A 20,690-nucleotide genomic window follows, 5' to 3' on the forward strand; every position below is an offset into this window, starting at 1 on the left:
TAATGTTTAACTGCATAATTTATGTTTATGTTAGGGTTGTTGTTGTTGTTGTTGCCCAGTGTGCCCAGTGAATGACTGTCCTGCGTACCCACCAGTTATTTACCTGCCTGTTGGCAAACAGATCATTGGTGACCACTTTTCCTGTGGAATGAGACTGTCTTTGGGGGTAAGATGTAAAGACATTGTTGCAAGTAGACAATTGGTGAGAGCAAAAACCTCTTCCACTGTTTACAGAGAGCCTTTCTGGTTTGACGTACTGTAGATGGCTTTGTTCACACAGTCCTCCCTATCCAGAATTTGTACATTATTGTCCTCAAGGGAAAGTCCCCCCTTTTTGTGCTACAAATTAACTGCTGACCCTAGACCTGAAAAAGCTGTTCTCGTGTTCTGCCGTGTGTTTTGTGTAAAGGCTGCTTGGTTTCTCCAATTTAGAGGTCATTGCACTCCACATTACACTGAACTGGATAAACAACATTGCTGAATCTGCTTTTCAGGATTTTGTCGTTGGGGTACAATGAAACAATAAAATTAAATACATAAAATACAATTGTTAAATGAAATATGATACAGCCAGAGGATAACAATATTCATAAATTACAGCCATACAGTAGCAAGACAAACAATCGACAAAAGGGACTAAAAGGGGTCCAAATGTGTCAAGGGTAGGTCAGTACAAAATTTCAACAGAAAAGATTTTATAACTAGAAACTGAACTAGAACTGAACTAGAACTGAATCAACTACTGCTATGACAGGCCTATTCTGTACATTTCTGATGATGGAATTGGACAGGCTTAGAATTTAAAGATTAGCATTTTATGTACAGTAGGAATGAATTATGCAAGCAAACAGTTTGTGCACTGGAAGCTCTCCTCAACCTCCTCCATATTGACTGAAAAGTACTGAAAATATTTGTTTACTTTATTTATTTGACCTCTGCAAAATCGACCATCTGCTTTTTGATATCATTCAAAATCATAGTTTTATTTCTCCTCAATGAATAAAATCACCATTTAAAATGGCATTTTATCTTGACTTGGGTTATCTTTTTTCTGATATTTACATTTGTTTGATGATCTTAAACAAAGTGGGGCAACTAAGCAAAAAAATAATACATTGAGAAGGGAGACAATACCTTTTCATAGCACTGTATTGAAATACAAAAATAATGCAGTTACATATACTTTTGTGTATTTGTTATTTTAAGCAATAAAGAAATCAGTTCAATAAAAGCTGTAATTTTGCAGTTGGACGTTAATTGGTCGTATTCATTGTTCATGATTTAATGGTAACAAATGGCTTATCTATACCATAACAACTGTGGACATTCACAACAGTAGTGTATAGTTTTCGTTGTGTTTAGTTGTATTACAGAAATTGTTAAAAACAAACACTATAGCTGCCGTGTTTATGTCCTATTTTTATTGCCAAAATCTCTGGCTAGTGAAACATGTATTCAAATATAATCTTTCATATTCTGCATTGTTTTGCGGACCACTTGGGAGACCAGAGATCTGATTCAGGACACTAGAGAGAGACGAAAAACAATAAAAGTAGTCAGTTAAACTAAGCAGAAGTGATTAACCTACTGTGATGCCTGGCAGCCAAAGCTCATCCCCTCTCCTGCTGCTCGACATCTATGCATGAGAAAAGTTCAATTGTGCTCTGATTACATAAGATGATGACTACAGTAAGATGCTTCACCTCTGTTGAGATAAGCAATTATATTATTATTACTTCTGCTAATTAACAGTCTGATCTTGTTGTCAGAACAGATGTTTTATTACTCATATTTGTTGCATCACAGGTTGATATTGGAATTATTGAGTCATGTATAAAGGTCAAGAAAGAACAATATTTTTGACAGTGTAGAGTGAGAGCCTAAAACAAATATTGAATTATCCCAAGGTTGTAATGTCATAGAACCCCATTTTGGTGGTTATTGAATGCTTTAGAGGTAATCCTGAACAGACATGACCAACATTTAATCAAGCATTTCTAACTCCATTTGCAAAATACAGTTATTTTTTTGTCATGGGCCGCTTTGGAGTTTAAAGTCAGATTATTGTTTTAGCAAACTTATACTGAGTAGTCCTAGAATGTCGTTCAGAAGAATAACTCTGCCAACTGTAAACGGGTGGAAATATATCATAGTTATAAAAATGCACACTTTTAAACAGAAATATATTAATACCCTCACACTTGAAAAACAAACTGGATATTTCTTTAGACATTATAAAAAAACTTTCTTAAAAGTGTAGGCAATGAGCATGTAGCCTACAGTAAACAATAGGTGTTCCTACAGATGTCTGACAAAGTAAAATGAAGCCCAGTAGAGGATTAGAAACAGAGAGTTTTATTTTCATAGATACTGCATCTGCCGTGGAGTGCAAAAACTGGCAGATCCTGATTTTCGTGCACGTGCAAGGCTCGCTGCGCACGTTTGCCAATTTGACAGACCGTTCTGCAACAAGCTGGGCGTTCTGGCGCAACAAAGATGTGTCCTTTGACATGTGCCCGGTGCAGTGACAATTTGGTAGCAGAAAGTCGGTCTAACTCTAAACCTACCCCTGCTGAGACCACAACTAACTTTTAACGCAAGATATACTGCTGGGTTAACGTGATTTTGGTGAATTTGATCGGAGCACAGACAGATATAGATAACGAGCTCCGTGGACTTGTGCAGGATGTCAGACGTATTCCTTTCATAAATATGTTAACAGCGGGCATCAAACCCTCTGAATTATTGTAGAAATCAATTAACTGAACCTATTATTATTATGATTATGATGATGATGATTATTATTATTATTATTATTATTATTATAGCCGCTTTGATTGGACATGATTGAAGTTGACTGTGTTCTCTGCCACAGCGGTGCAGACCTCCCACTTTTAAATATGCCGCCTTGCGCTGGTGCGTGAAATTACGAACACCTAGTCTAACACGCCTCCCCACAGATTTACGGCAGTCACGTAAATACAGCTCAGATTCTTTGTATTGGAACGTGATCTTTTTTTTGTTTTTTGTTTTGCTATTGTTTCATGTATCAGTTGGGTAGATGCACAATAAGCAGACACCCCCTTAATGTGTTGATAGTTGATAGTACTCACTCACTTATCAGACAGGCTACGAATGCTAAATGCTAATTTTCCTATTCAAAAATGTTGTGTTCATTCATTTTATTTATGCCCTGTCCCTGACTCCAAGACTAACTGACCTATATACAGACAGGAAATAATTCAGCAGTGCACTGAGGTAGACCTAAGGAAAAACAAATGCAGAGATAAGGCCTCATCCTGTTTAATAAATAGAGAATCAAGTTAAGTAAGTACAAGTAATGTAGTGCTGATATTGAAAAGCTATATGTATATATATATATACTTTTTACCATTGACCCCAATTTAAGAAGCACAGCATGTAATCTTATCATTTGTAATTTATACCTCTACACTGACAGACCACAACGCTTTTGACCATTTGCACAATATACAGATAGATAGCTGAGGTGAAGGTCTTAATTTACCAGTATGTTTTTATTCTTGTGATAATAGATGCATTGGAACTGCGATTGGGTGCCAACCAGTTCAGGGTGTACCCCACCTCTTGGCCTAAGTCAGCTGTGGTAAGGTCCAGCTCAAACCTTAATCAGAGAATCTTCCAGCTTCATAACATTTAAGAAGCATCTGAAAGCATGGATTAGGACCAACCAGATCTGTGACCATTTGTAATGACTCTAATATGCACTATGCACTTTTTATTTATAACTTGTAGCTTTTTATACTGTGGCCAATGTACAATATTTTTTAAAGCTCTGTAAAACTTACAGATATGTAGTAGCACTTTTGAGTTAATATTTACGTAAGTACCTGTAACTAAAAGATGAAATGTTGATCTTTTGTGTCATTCATTTTTTATGTTGAATCCAAATGTTTTCAGTCTATAGCAAAAGTAAAATTATTGGCTTCACTGTACCAATACTGTTGGAAGCTAGTGTATAAGGCAGCTACTTCTTAATAACAAGAGGCCAACAAGAGGCCAAGAGGCCAATAACAAGAGGCCAAGAGACCAAATAATGCAAATCTGTGAGGATGTGATGATTCACATGCATATGGTGGGGTGTGAAATACTGGATGTGGTGCATGATGCCTTTTTTTTTTTTTTTTTTTTTACTGTTTTTTATCTTTTTCTTAAAATATTCAGAGCTGTTGTTCACTCAAGCATTTCCTGGTGAAGCCAGTGTTAATTGGAGCGAGCAGTCCTGCGTCCACAAGGCAAACACCACTCAATCTGTTGACCATATCAACATTTTCGAAGCTAGGTCACTCAGCCATTGGTGGGCAAATGAATTCAATTGGCTTCACACAATTAGTGCAAGTCAACAATGAAATAGACGGAGCAGGGGGTTGCTTTCTAATCGTTCCCTGGTAACAGAGTCTTACATGTGGGTGACAATTTCCATGCTGTAATATCTGCAACACTGTTTTCCCACTGTTTATATATATATATATATATATATATATATATATATATATATATATATATATATATATATATATATATATATATACACACACTTTGATGAGAAAACAAAAACAACTCAAACTGAAAACATGACATTTTATTATCTTTATGAAGTATTATCTGGTGGACAACTGGTTAGCACATCTGCCTCACAGTTCTGAGGACCAGGGTTCAAAATACGGCCTCTTCTGTGTGGAGTTTGTATGTTCTCCCCGTCTGTGGGTTTTCTCCGGAAACTCCAGTTTCCTCCCACATCCCAAAAATTCGAACTTGCTCATAGGTGTGAATGTGAGTGCGAATGGTTGTTTGTTTATATGTGCCCTGCGATTGGCTGGTGTCCAGTTCAGGGTGTACCCCGCCTCTCGCCCGGAGATAGCTGGGATAGACTCCAGCACGCCTGCGACCCTAGTGAGGATAAGCAGTGTGGAAAATGAATGAATGAAAGTATTATCTTTATACAGTGCATACTTTTCGGAAGGATGTGGCTTGTGACCGATGTGACCAATTTAATTTAATAATTAACAGCTATATTTGACATACAATGGATGACTTTCTGTTTTTCAATAACATTTTCAATAACAACAACAAATATTTGTTAGATTTATTTAAGCCTTTGAGCTTACACAATTGTATGGTGGCCTGGAAGTGCAAAACAATAACGAATTTTGAAGCACTTTTACATTTCAGAAAACAAATTAACAAAAGCCAAAACACTTTTACATTTCAGAAAACAAATTAACAAAGGCCGAAAACACTTTTACACTTCAGAAAACAAATTAAAAAAAAAAAAAACATGTGTGCATGTGCGCGTGTGTGTCCGTGTGTGTGTGTAAAAGACATTAACATCAGTATGCATGTCACAGGTCCCTGCAGCCAAGGAGTGGTGTGATTCAGGTGTGAGAGGATGGACAAACTCAGAGAGAGCAGGTTGTCATTTGGTCTTTGGTCTCTAGCTCGGATGGTGTCTCTGGAGGCCAGCTGCCACCTTGCCACTGAGGTTCTAAGCTGGTTTGAGCTGGGTTTTTTTTTTGGGCAGAAATATTCACTGCTAACCTCAATTGCTGGATATCAGTTGTATCAGATGAGGGGTGGAGTGGCGGGGGATTAACATGTCCCCTCCTCTCAAGAGTTGTGATGTACATCTGAAGTTTTGTTTCCCCTGATATGACCAAGATTTGTTTCCCCTGATATGACCCTGGTGAGCTAGAATATTGATTCAAATCCATGGGTCCAATAGCTCAGAAAACATTGAGCAATAGCTGTCATCCATTAGGAGAGGTAACCCCCACCCCCCTCTCCCACACACACACACACACACACACACTTACTGTTGCTCGTGCATCCGTCAGTGACCAATCAGCAACTATGCTTTTAGCAGCACTCCTCTCGCCTGCAGTGGGTAAACATATGTGTTTGCCACATTGCTTGTCAATGTCAGTTGCTTAACCATTTATCAGTGCTTGCTGAGCATCTACACCTGGGCAGTTGGCCTGTTTTGGCCTCAGTGGGTTTTAAACACCATCTTATCCAATATAACAGGTCCGTCTTTTCCCTCTGCTGTATAATGCCAGATTTTAACAACTTTTGTTGCATTTATGCCAAATGACAAGCAAGAAATTGAGGAAAGGGGACATCTCTCCCCAGGGGCAAGGCTGGGCAGATACTATGAAGGAGTACTGAGGACAGAGGGGAGGAGTAAAAATCCTGCTCAGCACTTTGCAGTTAGGGAGGTGAATTAGTGCGGAACCCACTGTTCAGTCAGAACTTTAGGCTGCAGCTCGAAGGATCACCAGCTTGACTTTTTTTGGACCAGCAAAAGTTCCATGCAGAAACATCTTGATACGTGTTGTTTTTTTTAAATCAGAATTTTGGGCTATTCTCCCTGAATCATACAGGTATGAGCATATTTCTGATCATCTATAATCATAAATACTTTTAATGGTCAATCTTGCCTGTTTTCATGTGTTGAGAACCTTACCAGGATCTTTTTAGAAAAATAAGGAAAAAGTCCACAGAATATTGTAAAACAAACAAGAAAAAAATTGGGTCTTTATGGTCTTCGGGTTTCATGAATTGTATTGCACTGTGACACAATGTAGATATTATAATGGAAATGAGCTGTCACATCCAAAATCCATTTCTCATGATTCTCTAATGGAATAAATGCACAGCTGGATGGTTATCAGGCTTCATATATGAATATTCCAAATTTGGCTCAAAAAACCCTTAAAGCAAAATTATTATTCTAACTGGAAAGAGGTGGTATTTAATTTTTGTTTTTAATATTGCACTCATTTATGTATTATTTTAAGGGAACTGTTTCTATTCTACACTTTGGTAATATAGGAAAAAGAGCCTGCAGTTACTCTATTTCTGGGGTAGTGTAATTTCTATTGAGCCATATTGGAACGCAGTTGCTGGGTCATACGGATGAATTCATGCTCTGTTAGTGAATGTGGTCCTTTGAATTGTCTGATCTGCACCATAACTTCAAACAATTGTTTTCTAAGGGGATGCTCACTCAATGAATAGTACCCCACTACACACCTTGGCAGCATTCCTAAACTGGCCTCACCTTGTTCTGTCTTTGTGTTATGAAACTGACCTTTCAGCATTTCAAGAGGTGCAAGGTGCAAGAGCTTTTCAACACATCGAAGTGCATAGTTCAAATATTCATGCTTAGATATTTTCAGAAAGTCTTCTCTGTGTTAACAGGTGGCAACATGTTAGAACAGGTTCTGTCATTTGGCCGTTCCCTGGTGCGCCGCAAGTTGGTTGACCTTAACAGTTTGGAGGACTCCAAGCTCTGTCGTTGCCTGGGAACTGTGGACCTGATCGCCCTGGGAGTGGGCAGCACTCTGGGTGCAGGTGTCTATGTCCTGGCCGGAGAAGTAGCCAAGGGAGACTCTGGACCCAGCATAGTCATCTCCTTCCTCATTGCTGCCCTGGCCTCCGTCATGGCTGGCCTTTGTTATGCTGAGTTTGGAGCTCGCGTCCCAAAGACCGGTTCTGCTTACCTTTACAGTTATGTGACTGTAGGGGAGATCTGGGCCTTTATCACGGGTTGGAACCTGATCCTCTCCTATGTGATTGGTGAGCTTCTGCCACAATTACTGACATATTTGTGGTATGTTGATCCTGGTTCCTGTTTATGTTCTGTCCTCACTTTTGTCACATGCAGGTACCTCCTCAGTAGCTCGAGCCTGGAGCGGAACATTTGATGAAATGACAGGAGGACACATAGAAATATTTTGTAAAACTTACTTCAGCATGAACTCTCCCGGTCTGGCTCAGTACCCTGACTTCTTTGCAGTCTGTCTGATTCTGCTGCTGTCTGGTAAGACAAAAAAAATTTAATGCTGACCACAATGTATTGGGCATACTCCAATAATTTTTAATATTTGTATGTACCATTAAAGCTGTTTATCTAATACACTTCCAACAATGAGTCCTTTCACTGTATTTTGCATGTTTTGTATCAATGAGCAAAGTGACGAGAGATGCCATTTTTGGTTCATGCGGATATCTCAGATACTGTTGCAAATTGTGAGGCGGCACCAGCTGTACTGATCCCACTATGAACGACAGAATGTTCTGTTCTCAACTATCAGATCATGTACACTAATACAGAAACACCAAAAGTGTATTAATGTAATGTGGCACAAGAATCATATTTGTATCTCGTCGTGTTCGCAGACTCCCCAGTTCCCTACCGTAATATTGACACATAATTCCAGCTGTGAACTGGTTAGCGGTAGCCCAATGACATTTTGTGTGCTTGTTCATAAAAACTCTAGTCAGCCAGTTGAATAGTCACAATACTCATCAGTAACAGTTGTTTCAGACTGATGAGTCTTCAGGATAGGAAATAAATTCCTCCTTTATGACTATCAGGCTCTACCGTACCTTCACCGTCAGACTCACCAACGTCAAAGACCTCTATGTGACTTTTGGCTTGTCTCATAAAAGGTCACCTGCGAGTGACATGATTTGTGCGGCGGTTTTTACACCGGATGACCTTTCTTACCCAACGTACTCATTTTCACATCTGGTCTTGTGATCAGCCCGGGGGGTACTATTAATATTGGGGTACTGGCCAGAAATTAAACATGCGCTGTCTGCACAAAAGGCAGCACGAACCAGTGTATCTGCTGGTATTTATGCAGTAATACCCTCCCATAAACATTCAACTAAAAAACGAGAAGCTAGTTACATACAATTGAAATCAGGGGCAGTGCTAAGGACTTAGAGCCTTCCAATGTCACAAATTAAAAATAATACTTTCTAGGTTCCCTGTCACACTCATGAGTCCTTAGAATGGTCTTCACTTGTCTCCCCCTCACAGCACCCCAAGCATAAAATTGGTTGTTTAGACTGGAGACTCCACAAAAACTACATTTTTGGATATCAATACCCATCACCTAAGTGCAATTCTCAGTCATCCAAGTCATGGAAATCCGCAAAGGTTCAATCAAGGCAACTGGACAGTTGCCTTGATTCAACCTTTGTGACTGAGTGCAATAGCAATGGATGCAAAGCCAGATGGCTAACTCTTAATTTAAATTTGTAGTTTTTGTGCTCATCGAATTTGTGCTTATGCAGGACTCCTGTCATTTGGGGTGAAGGAGTCAGCCTGGGTCAATAAAGTCTTCACCTCTGTCAATGTGCTCGTACTCCTCTTCGTCATCATCTCTGGCTTTGTCAAAGGAGACACAAACAACTGGAAGATAACAGAAGAATCTCTAGTAAATGTCACAATAGTTGCCAGGTAATTATTTTAATTTACAGTTCTAAAAAATTTTTTATTTGACTTTAAATACCAATAAGGATTCCATAATCGTTTCCCTTAACAGGGTTTTTTTTTTTTTTTTTTTTTTAAAGTATTGCACAGTACCCTGTCCATTTGATCATATATGATGACATGACAGTACTGCTATTTTAGGGACTTATCAGTCATGGGCAACGTGAGCAGTGATTATGGAGCTGGAGGATTCATGCCATACGGTTTCAGTGGGACATTAGCAGGAGCCGCCACCTGCTTCTATGCTTTTGTCGGCTTTGACTGCATAGCAACTACAGGTATGAGCTCGGCCTCATGGTTGTAATTTGTTGGTCTCAACAAAGTTCATCCATGTTGAGCTGGAGATGCGTAGGAGATGTCTCGTTTTTTGTCCTTTTGATATGTAGTTTCTATTTAATACAGAATAATATATACATTGTAAATGTACTGTGTATAAATACAATTGTCGCACAATTCCTAGGGTGCAGTTTTGGGAGGCTCACTGTGCAAGAGCATAGTTGTCCTTAGTTTTCCATTTAAACTATGAACTATGCCCAGAAACATATTAAGTGTAATTAAGTGCCCCCCCCCCCCCCACTCCAAGTTGCATAATCAATCATAAATCATTTTTTTATTGTTCGTCAAGCTTATAATGTTGAAATAGAAACCGGAACGAAAAAAAAATTTTACAATACTATACAGCCCCGGGGCCAGATCTGGCCTGCCGCACACTTTATGTTGCCAACTAAAGCAATTAAAGTGTCTCCTTCATGTTTCTTGCAAAATAGGTTTGTTCTTTTAATGTAATTGCACTTCACTTTCAACAGATATTAAAAAACATTTTTTTCCATCAAATTCCTCTTTAACATAAAGTAAACAACAGTTGAATACTTAATATTTGTGTGCCACAATTTTGCATGACTTCTGATTTCAAGTTAAATTTGTTGTTAACAATATGTGTGACAATCAATTGCCACAGCAATTGTGTATATAAAATAATATGGTGCGGTGACTTTATATTTATGTGGGTTTCTTCTGAGGGAAACCATAACTATGGTGTGGACCGTGACAAAAATTAATTCATCACCCCTTCATAGAGGCACTACAGTACAGTATTTTTTCTTCTTTACCACTGCAGGTGAGGAGGTGAAGAACCCTCAGAGAGCCATTCCCATCGGTATTGTGATATCACTTACTGTGTGTTTCCTGGCGTACTTTGGTGTTTCGGCCGCACTCACACTCATGATGCCTTACTACCTGTTGGATGAGAAAAGCCCTCTGCCCATGGCTTTTGAATATGTGGGATGGAGCCCTGCCAAATATGTGGTCGCTGTAGGTTCGCTCTGTGCCCTGTCTACCAGGTAACCAACTGACTGAGAAACAATGTCATAAATTTGCAGTGGATACAAATATTTCTAATTGTACATGCTTACAGTCCTGCTATTGAAATGTTTTTGGGTTTTTTTCTTCTAAATGGGATATTGTGGTTGAAGGGCTTCTTTTTTCAAATATCTGCATCGCTTTGTAAATGACTGTTTGAAATATAATTGGCCAATCATTTGTCTCAAATGATTGTATGGATTAGGCTCCAGACTGTTTATGTTGAATATGAACAATTTTAAGTATTTTATTTTCATTTATAATGTACTAATGTCTGCGATTGGCTGGCAACCAGTTCAGGGTGTACCCCGCCTCCTGCCCGATGATAACTGGGATAGGCTCCAGCACTCCCGCGACCCTAGTGAGGAGAAGCGGCTCAGAAAATGGATGGATGGATGGATGGATGTACTAATGTCACAAGTAGAATCTAATCTCAGTCATGAGAAGCGGATCACATTGAATAATACTGGATGTTAGACACACTTACACCATAGATCAAACTATGCATTTCACATGCAAATGTTGGTTCGAATGTTGTTTTACGACAGTAGAAAGTAGGTCGAGCAATGGGCGAATGTACAAGTAAAACACTCAACACCCCTCAGCTGTCATCAAAATTAAATTGTCACTCATTCAATTCAAGATAAAGCAATGGATAATGAATAAAAGAAAAATTTGTGTGTCCAGATAAAAAGTCATAGCATCAAAATGGAAAACAAGTCTGGAGCCCATTGTGCCTTTCTTCTCTGAAAGTTTATATTTATTTTAATTAATTCCCATTCATTGTTTTTCCAGTTAATATTAAAGCCATCAAATTTAACTTGTATTGATTGACTGACATTTTGGCCATGGTATGCTATTTGCGCTAATATCTGGCCATTGCCGATTTTACAATGCAACAAGTTGCTGTTTTGTTTGTGCTCCATGTAATTGATTAATAGTTGTTGTTTTAAAGCACAAATTGCTGTGATCTCTAAACAACTAAAGAACATTGTAAGAATAGAACCAATTTGGACTTTCTTTGGTGGATGAAATCATATCCAATTGGAAAATGCCCAATTGGTGTTATTTGTACAATAGACAATGCCCCACCAGAAAAGAAAGGCACATCCTCCCACTTTGAAGCTGTTAAAATGTGATTGTGTTTGCTGTGTGTACGCATGTGTTTTGGGGTGTCTTGACTAATGTGTTGGGCTTGCATGTCTTTGCTGTCTCATGCAGTCTGCTGGGCTCCATTTTCCCTATGCCTCGTGTAATCTATGCTATGGCAGCGGATGGGGTGCTTTTCAAAGCCTTAGCCCGAATCAATCCTAAAACGAAGACCCCCCTTATTGCCACTATGAGCTCCGGTGTCGTAGCAGGTGAGAGCCGGAGAGCGTCAAGCTTCTTCACCAATCAACTATGAAAGACACTGCCCAACATCGAAAACTCATAGCTACCCATTCGAACAATTTCTGATTCAAATCATTAGCCATCATTACCATCATCCTGGCATGTACATGTGTGCTTTCACAGTTGTGCAGGTGAAATGTGTCCTTTCCACAGTGCTCTTCACTTAACCATGAACCCTCTTTTCCATAGTCTGTTGGGCGCCATGTTCCCCCTACCACGCATTCTCTTTGCCATGGCACGAGATGGCATTCTGTTCAAATTTATGTCCAAAGTGAGTAAGCGGCAGTCACCTGTGGCTGCCACCATGGCGGCAGGTACCACTGCGGGTAAGCAGCCAAGACAGGGAGCGGCCTGTTGTACGGGCTTGTGGTGTGGAATTTGTTTGGCTGCGAATCGTCACGCAGTGTTGGTGGTGATGGTTGCATGTTCAAGTTCGTGATCGTTTGCTGAAGTGCATGTGAAAATATTTTTTTTTATTTATAAGTCAAGTGAGCTGGCCAAGAGAAGACCATTCTGGCCTTTTTCGGTTTTTACAAAATAAAAGCTGAGGCAGCTCCAGGTATCTCACTTGGATATAGTTTTGTTGTATATATATATATATATATATTCATATGATATGATAAAAATTAATAGACGAAAAATCACTGGACCTTTTTGGGGATTTTGGTATACCGCGCGCTCACACGCACCAGCTCACACGCATCAGCTCACCCGCAACTTAATGAGGATTAGCGGTATAGAAGATGGATGGATGGATAAATTTATAGTACTTATTTTCTTCACCGGTAATAGGATTTTCACTCAAGTAGCCTTCTCATTGAAAGCATTATGCCTATACAATTAAATAAGATCAGCAGCTGTCACAAAATTAGTAAATAATGTCTTTTTGAGTTACACAAATTGTTACTGTCCAATGACTCCCCAAATTTTATCTTTTATTTGCTTTTCTTTTTGTGTCTTTGTGTTTTAAATATTTTTTCCAAAATCTGGGAATATATGGTTTTCATTGGGGAAATACAAAAATATGTTCAGCTGTTTAGCTGTTTTATAATCCCCCCCCAAAAATACATTTATAAAATTATTGTGGTAACCTAAATAATGTGTAGTTTTTAGTAATAACAGTAACACTATAATGTGTTCTAATAAATTTTATTATTTTTATATTATTATATATATATTTTTGTTGCTGGGACATCACTGTTGGGTGTGCTCTAAGATAAATAGTTTGCTTACCTTGCAGTAAAGCAAAGCAAATTTATTAATATAGCGCATTTCATGCACAAGGTAACTCAATGTGCTTTACATGATTAAAAGCATTTAAAAACAAAGAAAAAAACAGCCTATAAACCTTTAAAACAAAGAGAAAAAAAATGAAAATACAATTAAAACAGCATACAGTACAAGAAATATCATTTAAAAGTGGAAATGCTCTCAAAAGCAGGGGAAAAAAAGAAGAGTTTTTAACCTGGACTTAAAAACATGCACACTTGGGGCTGACGTCACTTCTGTTGGCAGCTTATTCCGTCTCTGTGTAGCATAATAGCTAAATGCTACTTCACCATGTTTGCTTTGGACTCTGTGCTCCACTATTTGACCTGAGTCTGTCGATCTCAGAGCCATACTGGGTTTATATTCCATTTGAATTTCATTCATGTATTCAGGACTTAAACTGGTTAGTGATTTATAGACCAGTAGCAGAACTTTAAAATCTATTCTAAAGATGACTGTAAGTCGGTGTAAAGACTTTAGAATTGGAGTAATATGCTCTGACCTCTTTGTTCTGGTCAGAACCCGAGCCGCAGCATTTTGAATGAGCTGCAGCTGTTTAATGCTCTTTTTGGGGAGTCCAGTCAGAAGACCATTACAATAGTCAAGTCTACTTGAGATAAAAGCATGGATGAACTTCTCTTGGTCTGCTTAAGACCTTAACTTGTGACTAACAATATTTTCGATTCTTGATCATTATATTGGTAGCAAACAATTAATCTGCAGTTTTTTCAACTTCAGATAAAAAAAAAAAACAACAGAAACTTTTTGCTCACTTCCAAAAACGCTAACTACGACTACTGCTACAGACCTCCTGCTCAGTAGGATGTAGGTTTGATAAACAGTACATAGTTGTGTCATGTTGGCATATAAAACAACTTTACGAATTGCGCTTTTATGTTTTGACATGACGTTGCACAAAGAAGCAGAATTGGGCGGAGCAGCTGAGATCAGCTCCATACTGTAGTCAGCTGCTGGGACACAAGAGAGGGAGCTGTGAGCAGCACCACGGTGTCACATCACACAAAACTCAGTATGGAGATGATGCCTGCTGGTTTATCAGCTGAAGGAAATATATGGCTAGTTTGGTGTGGAAATGACTGCATGAACTATGCCTGCAAACATACTGTATATGGCTTTGTTGGATCTGTGTGTTTGGTATAATCTGCTGCCATCTCCTTTCGGGAAAGGTTTGAGTTTGCGCAAGTCCAAGTGTTGGTGGTGTGTTTTGATAAAATTAGTATGCCTTTTATGTTAAATGCATTATGGTGTCTTTGCTTGCTGTTTAGCCATCATGGCTTTCCTGTTTGACCTCAAAGCGCTGGTCGACATGATGTCTATTGGAACTCTGCTGGCCTACTCACTGGTTGCTGTGTGTGTACTGATTCTCAGGTGGGTACATTCACACTGTAAACAACAACAAACCTGGTATTTTTGTACCATTTTTTTTTTTTTGCTTGACAAGCCACAGTTATGATTACCCATTTCTATAAAGTGTAATTTATGATGTAAGCGCTGTGAATGTGACCATTGCATGAATGTGAAGTGGCTGTCGGAGTGTTTTACTATATACAGTAAAATGTGTATGTTAACTGTTCTTACTCTTGTTAAAAACCATCACCTTAAATGTCGTTATCACAACAGTAATTCATGTCTGTGTTAAATTAGGTTGACACTTTTAGTTTAGCGTGTTGATCTTCCCTGTCAATTATACACTCGTCCCACACATTTTATACCACTTGCCCTCATTAGGGTCACTTGTGAGCTGCAGCTATCTTTAGGCGAGGGGCAGTGTACACCCAGGACTGCTCGCCAGCCAGTCGCACTCAACGTGTCCTATGAACTTAAAATTTGCGTTGTGTAATGTTAACTATTGGTTTCTCTAAAGGCAATGCTAAGGATTTCCCTCGTTGTCCAAAGGTATCCAACATTCCAACAAAACAATTCAGTACAGCCATACATAACACCCAGGAGGCCTTTAGAAGTAGAACCTTGTTTGAGAGTTTCAGTCAAAATCATTTAAAATTATTGATTTTGTTTTGGTAAAATGCCTCTTTCTTGGTGAAGTGTCATTTTGATGTTGTTCTGCCCAGCTAATAAACATTCACTTCCAGGTACCAGCCAGATGGAGCTTTGGAGGGGAAAAGGGGAGGTGGCTGTAAAAGGGACTATCTGTCCTCTGAGGAGTGCGAGTCTGAACTGACCGAATCTGAGTCCCACCTCAACACCCTAAAAACAGAAGGCTCAGTTCTGCTAGCAGTCCTGCACCCACCTGCCTCTCCCTCTGAGCATTCATCTAGCGTGGTCAGCATTTCCATTTGTGTGCTAGGTGAGCCATCTTATCATCTACAGTATTTGACATTAACAAACAGGAGATCCAGGGTTCAGATCAAAGCACTGACTCGCAATTGCAACCTGTATCTAGTAATGGCAATAACCTCTGAGATTCAGTGTTACTACTGACAAATGTTGTCACTAAGTGCCAACGAAAGAAAAAGATGACCATTCTGTATAATGTTGATTAATACACAGGGGATTGCATCAAACCAATCTGCCTGACACTCAGTAAGTGCTATGATCTAAGATAGCATACAACCAAGTTACTGTGTGTTATTTTATTATTTACGTGTTATTGTATGTAATTTCATAATTATAGTATAGTCTATGGGGACTAAAGATAAAGAGGAACGCTAATAAGTACAGTTGCCAAAGTGTTTTTTTGCATCCCACCATATACTAGGAATAGGATACCATATCTTAGATAAAATTAATGTGAATGCTCGACTCACCATTGACAAATAAAAGATATACTTTAATGAGCCAGAATTAAGTGTTTGCATGTATATTTGTTGTCCAAACACAGTGCTGCTGACATGTGTGATCAGCTATCTGACCACTTACCACATCGACTCCATCATTGATATAGAAGTGTGGATCCTGGCATCACTGTCTGTGTGTCTCCTTGTCTTTGGTGGCTGCGTCGTAATGATCTGCAGACAGCCTCAGACCACTCAGAAGGTTTCCTTCATGGTATGTACTACACGTCTGGAAACAGACTGAGGTTGATGAACACAACAAAAGCTCATAATAATTGTGTGAGTGTGTGTCTGTTGTCACCACAGGTCCCCCTTTTGCCCTTTCTGCCTATCCTCAGCATATTTGTTAATATTTACCTCATGGTTCAACTGAGTGGAGACACCTGGATACGTTTTTCCGTGTGGATGGCGCTAGGTAAGTCCGAAGTTGTCTGTTAAAATATAGTTATCATTTGGAGACAGATAGTGTCAGAGAAAGGATTTCTCTTACTCTCTCTTACAAAAGTATTTAAATAGTATTGTCAATTGGTTTATTTTTGCTGGAGACCAAAAACATTTGTGTTTGACATCAAAAGAAGAATATGAGACAAGCGATTACAGATGTTTATCTGAATTTCATCTTCCAGTCCTCAAGCCATGTCTTTACATAGAAGTTATGATGCAGATATGGCACCCCGTCTTCATGTTATTCAGAATCAGAATCAGAATCATCTTTATTTGCCAAGTATGTCCAAAAAAACACACAAGGAATTTGTCTCCGGTAGTTGGAGCCGCTCTAGTACGACAACAGACAGTCAATTGACAGAGAACACTTTTGAGACATAAAGACATTGACAAAAAAAAAAAAAAAAACAGTCACTGAGCAATAAAGGGTTGCTAGTTCTCTGGTAATGCCGGTACTTTTTTTTTTTTAAACAAGTGTGCAAAAGGTGCAGAGTCCTCTAGCACTTAGAGCAGTTCGAATGACTAATATTGCAATAGTCCGGTGCAATGACCATTGTGCAAAGGGCGCCGAGACTTCAAGGAGTCATTATAATAATAATAATTTAATAATTTATAATTTATTCAATATAAATCCATCCGTTTACCATACCACTAATCAGAATCATCGTCAGGGGTGTAATGGAGACTATCCTTCTGGAGTTGTTAAAAAATATTGAATTTCCTTTCAGAATCCCAATGTTCTGTGGCATATTATACTCCAAAAATACAGTATGTTGACTGCAAATGAGATTTGTCTTGACTGTACTGTATGTGGCTGCAGAGAACCAACACAGGCTCAAGGACAACATGAGAAAGGCCAGGGTCGAGATGCCTACATGGTCCCTGAGCAAAATTTTATTTGGGGGCTTTCTATTTCTGCGAATAATATTGACCATTGGTCATTCATACACCCAATAAAAACCTATTTCAGAAGTGTTCCACTCCAAGATAGGCCTGGGATTGATTTGCACAACATTCCAAGTGACAAGCATTTAACTGGTACACTGAATATTGTTTGGGCCTACTAAATGTAAAAAAATATCTAAACTAAAATAAAATAAATAAACCAATATACAATGCATTTACTATAAAAGTGTGCTCTTGGTTTATTATTTTTTGTTTCAAAAAAATTGCAAGAGCCATTTGGGAAAAAATTATCTGTCGTACAAAAACAACGAAGTCTAACAACAGGTAAAATCTTGAGTGGTACAATAATCATCATCCTCATCATCATCATCATCCATCCATCCATTTTCTACACCGCTTATCCTCACAAGGGTCGCGGGCGTGCTGGAGCCTATCCCAGCTATCTTCGGGCGAGAGGTGGGGTACACCCTGAACTGGTCGCCAGCCAATCGCAGGGCACATAGAAACAAACAACCATTTGTACTCACATTCACACCTACGTGGAATTTAGAGTCTTCAATGAACCTAACCATGCATGTTTTTGGGATGTAGGAGGGAACCAGAGTACCTGGAGAAAACCCACGCAGGCACGGGGAGAATATGCAAACTCCGTGCTGCCTATTAATAATAATAATAATAATAATAATAATAATAATAATAATAATAATAATAATAATAATAATAATAATAATAATATGTGCCGGGGCACGGTGGGCGACTGGTTAGAGCGTCAGCCTCACAGTTCTGAGGACCCGAGTTCAATCCCCGGCCCCGCCTGTGTGGAGTTTGCATATTCTCCCCGTGCCTGCGTGGGTTTTCTCCGGGTACTCCGGTTTCCTCCCACATCTCAAAAACATGCAAGAATTGGAGACTCTAAATTGCCGTAGGTGTGAATGTGAGTGCGAATGGTTGTTTGTTTGTATGTGCCCTGCGATTGGCTGGCAACCAGTTCAGGGTGTACCCCGCCTCCTGCCCGATGATAGCTGGGATAGGCTCCGGCACGCCCGCGACCCTAGTGAGGAGAAGCGGCTCAGAAAATGGATGGATAATATGTGCCCAGCTACTGACTGGCGACCAATTCAGGGTGTAGTCCACCTTTCGCCCGAAGTCACATGGGATCGGCTCCAGCGCCCCGCGACTCTAACCAGGATTATCATTGTTGAGAATGGATAATAATAATAATAATAATGAGTGGGTGCCTTCCATGTCAATCAAGGTGACCTTACAGGATTATAAAAAACAACCTCCATCATATAAAATTGAGAAATACAAAACGAGCCTTAAAATACAGCTCAGTAGTCTAATGAAAATGAGCAATAAAAAAACCTTTTTATATTACTGTGTTTTTCCTCAATACTTTTTCAAAAGTAAAAAGTAATAATAATAATAAATCTAATACTGCTCCAGGCTGTGTTGACTCTCAATTGTCTTTGGGAGGCCACAAGCAAGTTTTTAGTTTGCTTATGCCTTGGCCAACCCAGTAATGTTACCTTTCTGTATCCGCACACCTCTCTCAGGCTTCTTGATCTACTTCAGTTACGGCATGTGGCACAGTGTGGAGCGCCGGCGCCTTCTCCAGGGCAACAGCAGCAGTGCCAAGCAGGCTGGCTCGGCAGCAGTAGAGAAGGAACAGGAGCAGTTCATCTGCCCAGAGAAGACCAGTCAGTTTTAAGGTTACTCAATTTTACTGCTAATAGACTGTGAGGTGAATCGCAGGCCCAACACACATGTAACTACCGTAAGCCTTGAGTAACTTGTAGAAACAGCTTCGCCAACGTGGTCCTCGCTACATTCAGTCTGTGAAAGCCATGTCAGTATTTTGTGTGATGAGGAGTTGCTCTATTCTGATCTCTTTCACTGTGATGGAACACACACACTGCAATGAGACATTGTGTTTAGAGCACAATGGAAAGGACAGGTAACACACTGGAGAGTGACTTTCCCGCAGACTAAAGCAGTCAGAAGAAGACTGAGATTTAAAAAATGTTTTTTTTTTTACTATGGACGTTACGTTAGAGATTTAACGTATCATTATAAGCAGATTGACTTTTTAAACTTTTTTTAAAATTCCTGTCTTCATTTAATGGTGTATTTTATTTTTAGGCTTTTGTAACAACAATTAGGTACACTTGCACAAACTAAAGCAGCACCACTGCAAACTAAAACCACCAAAACACATTAAAGCAATATCTCTCTGACAATGACCATCCAAACTGAACATTTGTATCTCTGCAAATTCAGATTTATTGATACAGCTCTTGCATTACACATCATTACAGTATTCAGGTGTACCTAATGTGGTGACTGATGATCGTGGTTTGGTGTGATTTGCAGTCTTATTTTAGAAGGCCTTTGTTTGTTGCTTTGATTCTTGAAATACCAGAAGGGGGACAAGGTGCCTGTTAGTGTCTTGTAACGATAAATAGTCCTTGTATTCTCAGCTGCTGTCACAAAGGGTCTTATTTAGCTGCCTTTCTGAAGAATATGTATAATGTTTCAACTGTTACAGTCTGAATAAATGATGTTATTTGACAACAAATTCTTACAGTAAGTATGTGTGTTCAATTTGTTATCACAGTATCACAAACTGGGCTTTAATACTGTACACTACTAATGCAGACTAAATTAAATATGTTTCCCAAATATCTGGAATGCATTGTCTTTATTCAGCTTGTATAGCTTTATTAAATGTGAAGGGAATTAAACAGTCTGATGCAGAGTTTATAAATCTGTTTCTCTTGGCTTTTAGATTTCTGTATTGTTTTCTTAATGGTTGCCTGCGTTGCGCTGCCAGTTGCATGGCATCTACCAAGTTGTTGTGGTATAAAAAAACATGTTGATGTAGCATCCGCAGTGATCTGGCACTAGTCATTCCACAAATCGCCAAACCTGTACATTAAGGCATTGATTCCCAATAAGGGTGCTGAGATATCATCAGGGGTGCCGCAGGATATTATCCAATTTTTAATTTGCCTGAAAAGTTATCATTAACAACATAAAAAAACGATGTATCCACCTGTTGCCATTCATACAACAGAATAGGTTATGCCTTCCTGAGAATATACCAGATTTGTGTTCAATTAAACAGGCCCAGATATCACACTAAGTCCATTTGTGAGCACACTGAGATGAGATCATCATTG

The 20,690-nt window shown here is 39.1% G+C and overlaps 1 protein-coding gene across 3 annotated transcripts; it reads left to right on the plus strand.

The window, feature by feature from the left end:
- The first annotated feature begins 97 nt into the window (after nucleotides 1–97).
- Nucleotides 98–19,760, plus strand: slc7a2 (solute carrier family 7 member 2). Of its 3 annotated transcripts, none has more exons than XM_061686242.1 (12): nucleotides 98–166; nucleotides 7,240–7,617; nucleotides 7,706–7,861; nucleotides 9,127–9,292; nucleotides 9,467–9,603; nucleotides 10,443–10,665; nucleotides 11,906–12,045; nucleotides 14,632–14,734; nucleotides 15,457–15,671; nucleotides 16,206–16,372; nucleotides 16,465–16,573; nucleotides 19,065–19,760. In XM_061686242.1, exons 2-12 carry the CDS (start codon nucleotides 7,248–7,250, stop codon nucleotides 19,217–19,219), a joined length of 1,941 nt encoding a protein of 646 aa, XP_061542226.1. In that variant the 5' UTR covers nucleotides 98–166; nucleotides 7,240–7,247; the 3' UTR covers nucleotides 19,220–19,760. The 3 variants fall into 3 exon arrangements, with proteins under 3 accessions (XP_061542226.1, XP_061542227.1, XP_061542225.1); XM_061686243.1 differs by lacking the exons at nucleotides 98–166; nucleotides 11,906–12,045 and adding exons at nucleotides 5,994–6,419; nucleotides 12,266–12,402; XM_061686241.1 differs by lacking the exon at nucleotides 98–166 and adding an exon at nucleotides 5,998–6,419.
- Nucleotides 19,761–20,690: the final 930 nt, after the last annotated feature.

This window comes from Phycodurus eques, chromosome 9 (genome assembly GCF_024500275.1).
Source record: "Phycodurus eques isolate BA_2022a chromosome 9, UOR_Pequ_1.1, whole genome shotgun sequence".
NCBI lineage: Eukaryota > Metazoa > Chordata > Actinopteri > Syngnathiformes > Syngnathidae > Phycodurus > Phycodurus eques.